At 39.2% G+C, this 14,669-nt stretch overlaps 1 protein-coding gene across 12 annotated transcripts in view; it reads left to right on the forward strand.

The window, feature by feature from the left end:
- Positions 1–14,669, forward strand: part of diaph2 (diaphanous-related formin 2) — a 471,667-nt gene that overhangs the window by 416,490 nt on the left and 40,508 nt on the right. For 9 of the 12 annotated variants that reach the window (XM_079630046.1, XM_079630050.1, XM_079630045.1 and 6 more), the window contains 2 exons: positions 10,230–10,322; positions 12,212–12,262. In XM_079630046.1, coding sequence (XP_079486172.1) covers positions 10,230–10,322; positions 12,212–12,262 — 144 coding nt within the window. The remainder of the gene's footprint in view (positions 1–10,229; positions 10,323–12,211; positions 12,263–14,669) is intronic. The other 3 variants (XM_079630044.1, XM_079630043.1, XM_079630052.1) reach the window with 1 other exon arrangement.

Here is a 14,669-nt window from a genome sequence, read left to right on the forward strand (position 1 = left end):
ATAGTGAATAACATCTTTCATGCTGCATATAAAAACCAGATGGTACAATAAATGATGTTGTTACAATAAATAAGACTGGCACACAGCTGCCAGAGTCAGGAAGAAAGTGGCTTCACTTTCCTGTCTGACAGTGCAAATGATCCCTTTAAAGGTTTAGAATTAAAGGGCTAAAAGGAAGATTAGTGTAGTCTTCTGAATATTTTTTATGTGATGATAGCTATCATTATCAGTGTGTGGTTGAGCTAAGTTTTTTTAAGGTCCGTCTGCCAGTGCGTTTTAGAATGAATACTGCTCTTTATGTCTGAATACTTTCTATAACCCATTACCATTCATTCGGCACCCTCACTCCCAGACAAGCAGTCGATAGGTTCAGTGTAATTCATTCTGCGTGTAGAGCGATTTGTATGCACTTACATTTTTTAGGCATCTTTATATAGTCTTTAAATGTGAAGTGTAATTTCTCCAACAACAATGGCAACGAATAGAATTGTAAGAAGGGTTTCAGACATTTGAAACACTCAAACTAGTCACAACAGATCAGGCTATAGCCTTGCCACAATCTCACGCCATTGGTTGAGACAATGTTGAGCCAGTTGGGTCACGCAAACCATTTATAAAAATATATATTAGATTTGGCCTGGAGATGTTTCAGTGAGAATTTCTGCAGGTAGTTTTTTATTGAGTCATTAACTAATACATGTTATCAATTTGCTCAAAAACACTGATTCATGCAAGTGACTGTCTCTAGTTAGTCTTTGAATCATTTACTCAAATAGATTGATTTGTTCAAAAATGCTGATTGATTCAGGAATGAAAAAAGACAAAGACTATTTCTATAAGTGAGTCAGACAATTATTCGTCGAACCAAACTGATGCAAAAGCAGTAATGTATTTAATTATATCTAATAAGTGGACTGTATATATTGGGGTTGGTAAGTGTTGTTGTTATTGTTGTTTAGAAATGTATTCTTGTTCAGCACAAACACATTAAATTGAATAAATGCAGACTTTTTTAAAGAGAAAAAAACCCCTATTGAATCCAAAATTAGTGTATGTTGAAAAAGAAAAACCCCTCTCAAATGAAGATACTTATAAAAAGCTCACACACACACATATATGACAACACATACATGCGTCAATCAAGCAGGTGACTGTGTGCAGATCTCCTGGCAAAGGTAATTCTGCTAAAGGTCGTGACTTTAGAATATGTTAATCTGTGTGATGCAAACAGAAAACCACGAGAAGCCACACACCCCACTGTCTCTCCTCTAATTATCATTCTCATTTTTAATTAGTCATTGAGATATTCCATCTACCTCGTTGGTCATTATGAATAAGTCGACCAGATAAGTGCCGTTGCATAATGCTGAGCCGACTATGGCATGTCATTATCTGTATTTTAACTATCATATTAAATCTGGGCTGTCTGCAGGCTTCAGTGTTGGTGCCGAGAAATTAGTGTCTGTCCTATATGCATATCAGCGTTCCCCATCAGCTCTTCAGTGTTATTTACACCCGCTGTCAGGGAGCTCAATCCTCCTTTGAAGAATGCCACGTTACATTCCAAAGCCCGCTGGATCCCAAGTATAAGCAAATTCGACTCAGGAAATCTTGGAGTGTGCGACTGCTGGCATTGTGAATTTTTTTGTCATTACCTTGAAATACGCCAACAAGGGCGCCAAGCTTATCTGCTGTAGTGCATCAATTCTAATAAATAACTGCATATTAGCTTGTGCCGTATCAGCAGCCGGATGCCCCTGTGCCTTAAGGCGATGATAGCATGGCGAATTTCGCCATCAGTCTTGCCAGAGATGCGTTAGCCGTCTCTAAATATCTAACGTGCGAGGAGCAAAGTCATTGATTTATCAAGATAAGCATCTGTATAAGTCATGGTGACATCCAGAAAACCCAACATGTTTAATATTGCCCGTCCCACTCCACATTCTGAAATGAAGAGATATAGAGGCTGTGATTATTCCATGATAATGTTCATTTTCATCTCCCTGATTTTCCTTTAGAGAATATTTCCATCTTCAAATATATGTCATTTATTCCTCTTAAATAAGAAACTTTTTTTCCTTTTTGTAATGCTGTTTTGTGCAGCCAACCCTAATTAGGGTAGCACTAAATGTCCTAATCACTTTAAGCCTCTTTAACTTAATTTAGCCCACTCTCCCTCAGGTCATAGCAGAAATGAGAGGATACATCTGAGAATCCCTCCACCGCCAGCACCCTCCCTCTCTCCGAGCACGCATTCGCGCTGTTGCATGTCATTAATTTACAGCCATGGGTGTTCTACATCCTGATAATTTCTCGTCGAGAGTTCGGACCTGGAGAGCCACTCTGCAGTCACTCAAAAATAATTAAACTCGCTGCTCAGAGCCCGGGCATCGCATTTTCAAAGCCTAAATCTTCAGAGAAGAAAATGAATGATGGTTTTTGGAAAGGACAACAACAGTTCTTCAAACACAGGTGTTTTGTTTGTCATACATAGGGATTACATTATAGCGAGAAAGACAGTGATCTCTTTGTCTAATTCCTTACGAGATACAGTAAGTGTCGGACTCGTGCAATGATTTATGAAGTGTATTCTCAGATAAGCCTGGCTCATGTGGTCTGTGATCTCGGCAAGCAGATGGCAAGGAGAGCAGGGAACAATCGCTAAGCATCACCAACCTGATAAACCACTGTGGTGATTCATTAGCATACGGAAAGATGGCAAGAAAAATGTGTAGCACGTACGACAGATCTCAGCTATCTTTTATTTCTCCTTGTGAGCTGAATATGCAAATGGCTCGGCCTCTTAAAAGCCTGGAGTTTTCACTTTACCTTTTCTTTCTGCTCTGTAATTTTCCAACATCCAAACCAAACATCTCTAATGCAGAGCCGTACAGCATCCGTCCACTTGGTTCATGGACGCAGGAGTTTCTGTCTCTGTGCTGCTTGTGAAATAGCAACACCCTCTAATCCACTTCCATCTCCTCCCAGCCGACCAATCAAACGGCATGAACGAGGGACAGACCTAACCTGGGTGGAGTAATTATCTGCTCTGGCCATCTCTAAACACCAGTCTCATTGGTCCCCTATTCCGCTCCTCATTGTCTAAGGCCTAGACCCCCTGGCGCCTATGTGAACTCGAAGAGGGAGTGCCCCGCTCAAGGAGGGGATGTGTGAGCATCCCTAATTAAATTACACACAGACATAAGTGGGTTTTCACATCAAGCTGTTCCAGCAAAACGCTCCAAAATGCCTGTCTGGTGCCACATCCATCTTCTTCATTACTCCTGAGTCCGGGCTCATTCTCTCAGAGTGCTTTGGAGCTCTCACTCCAGCAGGCCAGCTGACAGGTCACAGTGTCATATCTCGTGTCAGATCCTCCAGAGAGACAGCACCTCATAACAGGTGCGAGGCTGGAACCGGCAGGACTGTTGAACTCTACTGCTAATGCACTCGCTGCAGCTGCAGTGAAAAGGAATCTCTCAGACAAAGAGTGGCAGGCGGGAAACAAGTCCAAAATGCACCTGGCTCCTCGACGCAGGGCTTTGTTCGCCACATATGCGCAAGGTTAATTGCACAGGTGCCTTTCTCCAGGGTGACAGATAGATTAACATGCTTTTCATAAAAAATTGAAGGACAAGAAGGGACAAAGACGGTGAATGCTACTCATATACACAAGCAGGGAGCTGCAAGATGCTTTTTAGCTTCTATTAATGTGGAAATGAGAGCTGGGGGTCTGTGGCTGTAGGCCGGTCACTGGGAGGACACAGTAATAGATATAATGTCCTCTGGACGGATCTTTGTTGTTTGGATTTAAGAGGCAAAAGTTGTGTGTTTTAGCCTCCCTGGAGCAATCGTCTTCAGGAGCACCAACATAAATTAAGTTCTCAGTCAATCCTCTTTGTTTTTGTTTTTGTTTTTTTCATCACCGTGGACAGATAGCAGGTTGAATTTATGAACCGGGCTTGAATTTATGAGCTGCTGCATTATTGTTGTAATGGTGCAGTTTGAAATGTAGAAATGAGGTATGGTGAACAATACAGATGTAGTACAATTTTGAGAATATATTCCTTGTGTATAGTTCTATACATATATGTAAAGATATATTCACACAATATATACCTACTGTAGTTCTTGTGGATTCTCTAGGTCACTAGCTGGGTTTCATCCACATATTTTCATAACAATGTTAGGGCATTAAATTAGATGCAAACAAAATATTAGCAAAATATGCTCAATTGGGGTAGTTGCTTAAAAAAAATTCCACAAGACATGGAAACATTTACAGAATAAATTCCACAATGTGCATAAAAATCAACTTTGCCTCAAGTCATATGACTATTTCTCTCAAATGATATTTCTCTAAAATGGCCAGTGCTGTTGACATAAGATATCTGCTACCAATCACTTTTAAATATGAAATTCGTTGTCTTTCTCTCTTTTTTTTTTTTTTTTTTTTTTTTTTTTGTCACAGCGGCTAAAACTTTTTTTATTCTCCCCAGAAACTATTTATTGAATACATGGGTTGGACACACTGCTTGCTTTATTTATTTAGTTTTGATTGTTTGTTATTTAATTATATATATATATATATATATTTTTTTTTTGCTTTCAGATTTTTCTTATCAAATAAAATTAGCGTCTTGAATGAAAGCATAGCTAATCTATGTATTTCTATTTAAATTGCATAGCTAATCAGTATTTCTGTAGTATTGCTTCATTTTGTTTATTTATAGGAATGTGTGTTTTTTTCAAAGCATGTTTTGGCATTTGATAGGCAGTTTAGTGACACGAAAGACATCTGGCTCTTTTAAGTGCCTCTGTTCAACTGGTGGTAATGTATGATGAATACATCGACGTAACCTTTTATCCTCAGCCCGCCTCTGTCTTGAACAGACTGAACTCTGGTCTTGCTTATGTGACACTGCAGAAAAAAAACAGTTTCTGCTTCTTTTAACACTGTGGTGTGCGGGGCTATTTCATATACACCATAATCTCTTAATCCTGATGATTTGCTGCAAAGTCAGTGTTCTAGCAAAGCTCAGTTGCATATACAGTGGCACACAGGCATTACTAGATGCTTGGTGTCAATATCAGCCACGAGAACGGAAGGGAGCGAGAGTGCGAGTCCAAGCGTGCACGTGCATACGTTGTAGAAATAATTAAATGTCAGCCCGTCCGCTCTGTTGAGTGTCTCACGGGGGTTTTACGACCTGCACAGTCTCGCTTCGGCAGTCCTTCTCCATGACTCAGTCCTCCAGATGTTGTGATGCCACACTCGCACACACACTGCGAGCTACACAAGCCTGGGCTTTAACACACTAGCCCTTCTCCCCCACTGCTACTTCTTACTCGTTGTGACACTTCACTTTGTTTCTCTCCTCCCCCATTTCTCTCCCCTGTGCCGTGGAAGATAAGCTCCTACCCTCTGCCAGGGTGCTTGTTGGGGAAGCTAATCTGATGTGTGAAGTTCACAAATCCGGCAGAGGGCTGTGCTTGTTATCCCCTAATTAAAAATGTGATAGTGCACCCAAAAATATATTGGAGAGACTGAAGAAGGCCCCAGGGCATTCTGGCACATTTGGCAGGAGCCTGAGGGGGCAAAGAACCCTGATACCCTGACAGTGAAGAGATAGCAGAAAAAGTAGATACAGATACAAGGCTAGCTGTTAGAAGAGTTTCACTTTATGCTCCTGAAGTTCGTTGTCTGAAACATTTATTTTCCAAATAAAGCTGGCTGATATGGCTGTACATTTTTAAATCTCATATTAATAGTGTATATCTCAATAATTATATATTTTCTCTGATATAGCCTTAAGAGTGAGATTTAGCATAACTTTATCCAGAAGCAAAATCTAGTTAAATAATCAAAACGTGTTTTCCAAAGTTTTTTGTTTTTTTTCACTCAAGGAAAAATTATATTTAATATTTTATACGCACCAATGCAGCAATAAATATTAAATATAGCTGCAAGCAGCAATTAAGGGGCCAAGCACAAAGAAGGCACATTAAGTCACGCCAGCATGGCTGGAAGTGTCAGACCAACTGCAACAATGAGTAATTAAAGACATTTTAAGATGATTTTACTCAAAATTGCTTAAAAATCATGAATACAATCACTAGTAATACAATTTAATGTTTTTTTTTTTTTTTTTTTATCAATAAGTGGCGCTGTTACCAAATTGATGCCGTTTGGTCAGTGTAAGGTGACACTGTCAAAGCATCAGATGTAGTTTGGCATTATGCCATCAAAATTAATTGATGCAGTATACCAAAATGGTTTCATTTATCGACACGAAATTCATAACTTTTTGCCGACACGACTCAAATTACGTAGGTGAAAACCGGACAAAATGTCTAGGAGGATTTTGAAAAAAGTGTTTTTATTTTATTTTTAATTCTCAGCATGACCTAAGGAATCTATTAAGAGTCTCAGGACAAAAGTCAAAACTAATCACATGCTATCAGCATTTTTAGAAATTTCATTATAACGGTCTCTAAACTTTTTGCACTTTACGACAAAACTAATTGGTTCAAATTTTTTTCGAAACTGTTCAAAAGTTATAATCAAAAATGTAATTTTTTCATATCTCCTGTGGCCACTAAGTGGCACTGTACCCTCAGATCATGGATATTATAAAACAAACCAAGTTTGGTCTGAATACGCTAAATCGTTGCTAAGATATAGCCTCACGTCCATTTTAACGTGCTCTTTGTCAAATTTGTTTGCGTGTTATTCTAGAACGGTTTGACGAATCGACTTGATTTCCTTAACTTTTTTATCGGCGTGATCTGATGAGTATCTGGTTACATTTTCGTGAAAATGTGAGTTATGGTGTAGGAGGAGTTCGAAAAAGTATGTTTTTCTGAAAATTTTCACGAGCCACTGAATCAGAGGAAAATAGAATTTTGTTTCTAGCCCTTACAGTTCAAAAGTTATTAACAGAAATGTGAGTGCAAATTTGGACAGTTGGTGGCGCAAGAGGGTTTGTCCTCTATCTGTGTGCCAAATTGCATAACTTTCCAGTAAACTTCTCTAGACAATCAGCAGAAATATTTACCTACATCTATTTTATATATTCGTTATAACACACTGATTCATTCAAAAGTAACTGTTTTTTTTATGAGTGAATTGTTGAATCATTCCATTTAATTTTTTTTTATAAACACTGATTCATTCAGGAACTAAACAACACTGTGTTGCTCAGAGTTGCAGACAAAAAATATTGTTTCATTATTAACTTCCCGTTTATTGAACAGTTTAGAAAGCAATATAAATTTTTCAGTCACGATGTATTGTCTGTATAAAGTGTTTTTATTTATTTATATGTTTGTTTGTTTTGTTTACTTCAAGACTGTTTGCCCTGAAAATGACACAAAACAAAATTGGGCGCAATGATGTTGGATTATCTTAGAGTTTTCTTGAAATATGTGTTCCTTGAAAAATATTGCATTAGACATCTTCGCTTTTCCAGTGCTTTGGATCTTTTAATAGATTCTCTGCTTTTAAAATTAATATGAAATCAAAATTGACAATTTTTTATGAAATATTCTGGTGTTTTTAGTAAATGATTTTTCCGTGCACATCATTTTTAATTTATCTATTTATTTATTTTTATTCATGTGCCCTCAGTCTTTAATCAAAATAACTTCCCCTCCCTCTTGCAACAACATCTCTTCTCTTCTCTTTTTTGATGAGGTGTTTAGTAGCGCGAGGGCGAGACAAACTGTCACTCAAATGAGATCACAGCAATAGAGAACAACAACCATCCAGTCAATTCCCGATGGACAAAATCAAGTCCAGCTATATATATTTTTTCTTGTTTGAGAAGTCGTTTCACTCAGAAATACAACACAATAGGGAAGAAAAACTTCTGTTTCATGCCTACTTTATTCCATCCCGTACTGATGAGACAGAAAAATAATGTAGACCACATGCTCTGGCAATTCCTCTCAGATCCATGTGGAGAGATCATGAGCCCAGCTGGTTCTCGTGGAAGCATGGCCCAAAAGGACATTGTTAATGGTGCAGTCATGGGTCGCTTGGGAGTGTGTTTCCCGTTTTAGTAATTTTGCTTTCTTGTGTCTGAGATCCTCTGAACCCAGCCTTCCCAGCTCTCCTGTCCTGGCCATTGCAGATGATGAATTGTGTTACAGTTAAGCAAGCAAGAAGTAGGACAAATTGATCAAAGTGTCAGGTGCCCCTTGTGATGTCTAGGTCTCCAAAACGAAGGAAATGAGGGAGCTGTCGAGAAGTTTCCGGAATCATGGTGCCTCTAATAAATGTTTACCTGCCCCCTGAACACCCAGATTGGACATCAGATGGATGTATACGTGTTTTGGGGACGCAAACTTTGGGATACAGCTACTTTAGAAACTGTCATTGCGTCTAGAGGACGAAGGCACGCTCGGCGGAAAGAGCCAGCGAGATGCATGTCCTGGTTTAAACCAATGAGCAAAGCTATCAGCCAAGGTGTTGAAGAGCAATTAGAGATAAGCCATGCTTGTTCTGCTCTGGTTTGTTCTGGAACAGCTAGTTTAATTAGCTTGATTTAATCTAGGTGGCTCTTAAACACAGTGAACCTCTTCTTTGATTTTCCAGCATTATTTATTTATTTTATTTTATCCCACTGCTGCTGTTTGTTTGTTCATTTTCATCGTATTTTGGCTTTGTTTAATGTGTACAGTTGTATCATGTGCTCGTGCTCCTGCTGCTTCCATTGGAAAATGCACTCGTGCAGTTCTGCCTCAGTGTAGCGAGTGTGTGGCATTTTCTGAAATTAATTATGTAGCCGTGTCAACTTTCTTCCTCTTTATAAATTCAATTTGCTGACTGTCATCTACTTTGACTGTGCGAGGAAACAAAAGATTGATTAACACGCCTGAAACTGCTGCCTAAAGCTACCGGCATCTCCGCCACAGACGTTTTCTCTCTGCCAAGGCAGACGTCGAAATCCCAACCCATTCACTAAATATTTCCAGAGAACGACTCGATCATGTACACAAAAGAATTGATGAAACGATCCCACACGCAACAATAAGTCACAGTAATGATTCCAGTTTAAAATAATGCCTCTGCTGGACCACTATGATATAGTGGGGACCCTCGGTCTCATTAATGCTGGGTAAAGATAGATGACCCAGATAAAAGACCAAAAGATTATTTCTGAACTCCACCGTTGACCGATGCTTTGGATGTTCTCAGCCATATGCCCATGCAAAGAAAAAAGAAAATGCATTAAAACTTGGCAAGTGGAAGTAAAGGAAATACAGTATCAGAAGGTACAAAAGCTGTCAGTGGGGCAGTACCAGTACCCTAAGTGTGCATTTTAGTACCTTTTGAAAGGGTACTGCCCCAGTGATAGCTTTTGTACCTTATTTTCTGAAAGTGTATGTATTAAATTGTGTCATTAATTTAATAGAAAATATGTATGAATGTAGTATTAATTATATGATAATATGTTAAATATTTGAGATATTAACTTAATCTTTTTTTTGTCAAATTGTTACATAAACATTGTTGATTAATATAGTATCCTAATTACATTTTGTCTTTATAATATCACACTTGCTATTTTTCTCAATCTGTATAAATCAGCCTTTTTAGTTTAAGAAAGAGGTCTGCAATGAGGATCATCTTATTCCAGGGATGTCGTCATTAAAATGTTAGACAGTTAAGGGGTCTCTTATTTCTCCATATTCTACAAAAAATAAATCCAAAATTTGATTGTGGGATTTGTCCTTTCACTGAGTGAGCCGCTCATCTTGTTGTCTTTTAGAAGTCAAGGCCCATTTGATGGGAGATTCGTTGCACTTCGGTGGCATGACCGTTTTCGAGGCACATCCCACTGTCATCGAACAATGATAAAAAGCCCCAGTATTGACCGGCTCCACACTAAATCTTGGTAAAGAGCACTTAGCTCCCCTGTGCAAGCCGCAGAGCTAATACCTGTCAATGGCCATCAGGGAACACTTCCATCCTCTGGCTCCTCTCCATACGGTAGCCACCGCCTCGAAGCGTATGTGCATTTAGGGAACCACGTTGTTCTCTTTGCCCTCTGCCCCATTTGCCATTCTTTTTTGCTGCTCTGTTTTTGCTTTTCCTTTTACTCCCATACTCGGTTTATTGTAGCCTGACAACCCGACATGGCTCTGTACGTGTGAGTTGGAGTATATGTGAATGTGTTCTACATGAAATTGAGCTCTGACAGGCAACTCTGTCCTCTCTACAGAAGGTGACGAAACGGGTGTGATGGACAGCCTGATGGAGGCCTTGCAGTCTGGAGCAGCCTTCCGTGACCGCAGGAAACGAACCCCACGCAATGGTAAGACTGCTGCACCTCCTCATGCCTTACATTTCCAGATGCCTTTAAATGTAAAGTTCACCCACAAATGAAAATTCTGTCATTTACTCACCCTCATATTGTTACAAACCTGTATGACCTTTCTGGCATGGAATGCAAAAGGAGACAGTTTGAACGTGCACTAGAGCTGTTTTGCTTTAAAAAGGGCACATAAAAGTCACATGATCTTTCGGAAATCATTCTAATATGTTGATTTGCTGCTCAAGAAACACATCTATTTTTTAAAAAAAAGGTTGTGCTGCTTTAATTAATTTGTTTATTTATTAAAGAAATTTGGGGAAACCATGATACATTTTTCAAGATTCTTTGATGAAAGGAAAGATCAAAAGCTTTTTTATATATTTTTTAAATATTTTGTAACATTATAAATGTTTTTACTGCCATTTTTTAAATACATTTAATGCATCCTTGCTGAATAAAAGTATTAATTATTTAAAAAAACTACAAAAAACTTCCGAACAACAGTGTACATTCTTCAAAGTGAGGAAGAGAAAATGTTTTTGGGTGAACTCTACTGTATCATTTTAACAATGTAAAATTGTAGGTCTCCACTCCGAAACTGTTTTTATAATGGATTCATTGCCACATTACCATTTATAAGTCACTGATTACTGAAATTGATTGTAGACTCTGAGTCCTTAGAGGATGGTTTAACATAATCTTAATGTTAACATATTCCATCCTGCCATGATGAATCGCACTGACCCAGGGGAGGAGAAGCGGACCACCTGCTGTAGGTGCTACACTGAATTGAAATGCCAAGGACGGGCAGACAAGTGTCTATAACTGCTGTAGCTTTCCAGAACAGCCTCGTACGATGACCCCAATCAGTCACTCTTTTCCCAAAGTCCTTGTCCATGCATGCTTACGGTGCATAAACCTGCTTGTGTCATTAGAAATTCTCCTGGGATGTAGTGAGATATATGTTGTGTACAGACTGACAAAAAAAAAAAAAAAAAAAACTCAGCATCATTAGAAAAGCCAGATAAGAAAAACATGCCAGAAGACATCACTACTCTGAAGAGGAAATGCATGAGGGGGAACTTTAGATCGCCATATCAAATGTACCTAATCTCCATACAGGATATCAGCATGCTCAGCAGCACTGATTTGTCCCTGCACTAGTTTTCTGGCTTTGCTTTATATTGTCTCACAAAAAAAGTTCTTCCCATGATCCCTTGTGTCAGTGCTGAGGTCTAATAAGAGGGCATGAATAAGTAAGGTGTCATGCTGTATCAAACCTGTCTCCCACTCAGCCCCCAAGCGCTGCCCCCTGACAGAGCCTGCCAGCCTTCCATGCTCAGAGCTCACCTACTCCATCCAGCGCTGTGGCCCAGTCTCTCTGACATCGGGTTTGAATAAGACTGACATTTAGGAGAGAAGAGAGTGTGTAGATTAAACCTCACCAGTGCTCTTTCTCTCTCTTCTGTCTCATACTCCCTTTCTTTCTCGTCGCTTGCTTTCTTGTGCTCGGTGTCGCTCGTCCTCTCTCTCTCTCTTTCTCTTTCAGCCTTTCTTTTTCTGATGAGTGTGTGGGCTGAGGTTTGACAACACTGAGAGTTTCAGAGTAGATAATTGGTTACGAACTCCTGAAATACCTCTTGTTTGACGTGTCTCCCTCTTTCTCTCTCCTCTTTCTCTCTCCCCTCTCTCTCTCTCCCCTCTCTCTCCCCTCTCTCTCCCCCCTCTCTCTCGCTCTCTCTCTCTCTCTCTCTCTCTCTCTCTCTCTCTCTCTCTCTCTCTCTCTCTCTCTCTCTCTCTCTTTCTCTCCCCTCTCTCTCCCCTCTCTCTCTCTCTCTCTCTCTCTCTCTCTTTTCTGTCTGTCAATTTCTACTTCGTCATTGTTGCAGGTGATCAAAGCCCTTCCTGTTCTGCACCTCGGTGGCCGGGTGCTAACCATGGTAACAAAATGAACCTATGTTTACCCCCTTGCCCTGCTCTTCTCCCAATAACCCTTGCTTATTGCCCAGACTAAAAACAACAACAACAAAAAAATGTTTGGGTTGAACTCTTAACAATCTATACTGAGCTCTAAAACTGGATGTGTAGGGTAGAAAATAGCTTCTCTCTTGGGCTTTGTTCAGACAGGCTGCCAGAAATCTTTATTTTTGTTGTTGGCATTTTCAGCTCAAATATAATTAATTGCTTGTAACTGAATATCAAAATCAGATTTTTACAAACGCGATCCGAACCATATTAATATGAAAAATCGTAAAATGATTCAGACAAAGGAACTAAGTCAGATATAGATGTCAAGGTTGTTGTTTTTTAGTATAAATAATTCATTTTAGTCAGTGACTCTCAGATAAACACATTTATCATATAACCAAATTTGTAAAAAGTAATATAATAATATTTTAAAAAGTAATGGTGACAGTGTGAGTTTTAAGTGGTGCAGATGGACCACTCAATGTGAATGGCATGTAATATAAATAGAGAAGGTGCAGTGTACAGTAAAACAGGTACAAACAGCATGTATGGTAACCATCACCGTACAAATTACATAATAGTGTATAGATTAGTGGTTCTCAACTTTTTTGACTCAACCTTATTTGAGTGTAGTGTGAACAAAGCCCTTGAAATATTTTACTGTCTCAACACGATTTCATCAGTTCATTGACTTAATATTGAAAGAGATTGTGATTGATACATATTTTTTAGGAAAGATTAATTTAGTGTAAATAATCTAGGAGTGCTGGCTGCTTTGTATCCTCTCCAGTAGTTGGAGCTCAGGCTACTTTTTCGTCTTTCTAGCCATCCTACAGTAGATTACCTGACTAGTGCACCCTTACAGTAATGAAGCATGACAGCACGTCCACGTAGAAATGATCTGTCTGAAGGGTCATTGCTTTCCTTAATTCCCATTGATGTTTTTATTTTATTTTTATTTTTTTCTCTTTACTCTTCCTGTAAAGCCTGCCATTCTTTTTGAGTGCCATCCCATGCACAGAGCACCAAAAAATGCTCACTTAATAGATTCTAGCCTTTTTCTGTCCTGGCCTACTTTAGAACCGCTATGACAGAGCTTTATTGCACACAGTCTCATGCAATAGTGTGTGTGGGGGGGGGGGGGTGGGGGTCTTTAAAGAGTGTATATGCCAGTTTCTTATATTCTATATGCCTGAAATGATTTGTTAATGTGTGCACGACACAGAATTTTATGCTTTGCACGCCCGTGAATGGCACCGCTACAGAAATGCCTGTGAAAAACAGTACCACACTGAACCCATTGGTGAATATGTACATTATTTATGATGTCAGTGAATATGTTTTATCTTGTAGCTTTCTGCTGTTTTACTGATATGCTGCATGAACCATTCAGAATATATCAGTATGAATTCAATGTCTGGATCAGCAGGGTTCATACATGTTATTATGCACTTGGGCTTCAGATTCAGTGACCTGATCCTGAGCGGAGATTGAAGGCCTTTTGTAAGAATCAGCATTTGTCTAAGCTTTTAAGAGGCCTAACCTCAACCCTCATACACACACATTGGCAATAGACCTTGGCTAGTACTTTTTTTTGTTTACTCGTCAGACTTCTGACACGCATACATACTCTTCTAAACGTTTTACGAAGATACACAGCTTTATACGTTCATATGTGATGTCATTTAAAAGCTTAACAACCAATCTTTTTAAGAAACATTAGTCAATCAAGCTACTCACGCTGGATGGTGATGGGTAAGCGCTAACAAATTTAATTACCGCTTGTGCAATTGTTTCACTCTCACTATTAAAGGAACCATCTGGCAGTGGCTTCTGCTTTCTGCGATGTGAGTGATTTACAGTGTACAGGGTTGAACCTTTAGGCATTGTGTGAGTAGAGTGACATTAAAATTATGAATGTCACAATTAAGTGTTTTTGCAAGAGTATATTTAAACCCAGTTTCACAGACAGGGCTCAGATTAAGCCATGAATTAGGCCTTAGTTCCATCAGGGCATTTAGATTTTATAAATGTGCCTTAGAAAAAAATAAAACATTATTGGTGTGCATCTTGAGACAATTGGCACTGACACGTATTTTAAGATATGTCAGAGCAAGTTGCTTTCAGTTCACATGGGGAGAGGAGGAGACAATATTTTTAATTGAAATATGGTCTGACGACATAAGAAGTCAACTGGAAAAAACGCTTGCAGTCTTCTCCTCCTTTCCTGCCAGCGACGATCAAATGTTCGCACGACGAGGACGTTCATTTGGCGAATTTGAACTAGCCTCGCGTATAGTTGGTGCTGCAGGTAGTAATTCCATATGCGTCTGTTCATTCATTGTTGTCGAAGTTACCCACCGATTTGACAACAAGACG

The sequence above is a fragment of the Phoxinus phoxinus genome (genome assembly GCF_949152265.1).
Source record: "Phoxinus phoxinus genome assembly, chromosome: 12".
Classification (NCBI taxonomy): Eukaryota; Metazoa; Chordata; class Actinopteri; order Cypriniformes; family Leuciscidae; genus Phoxinus; species Phoxinus phoxinus.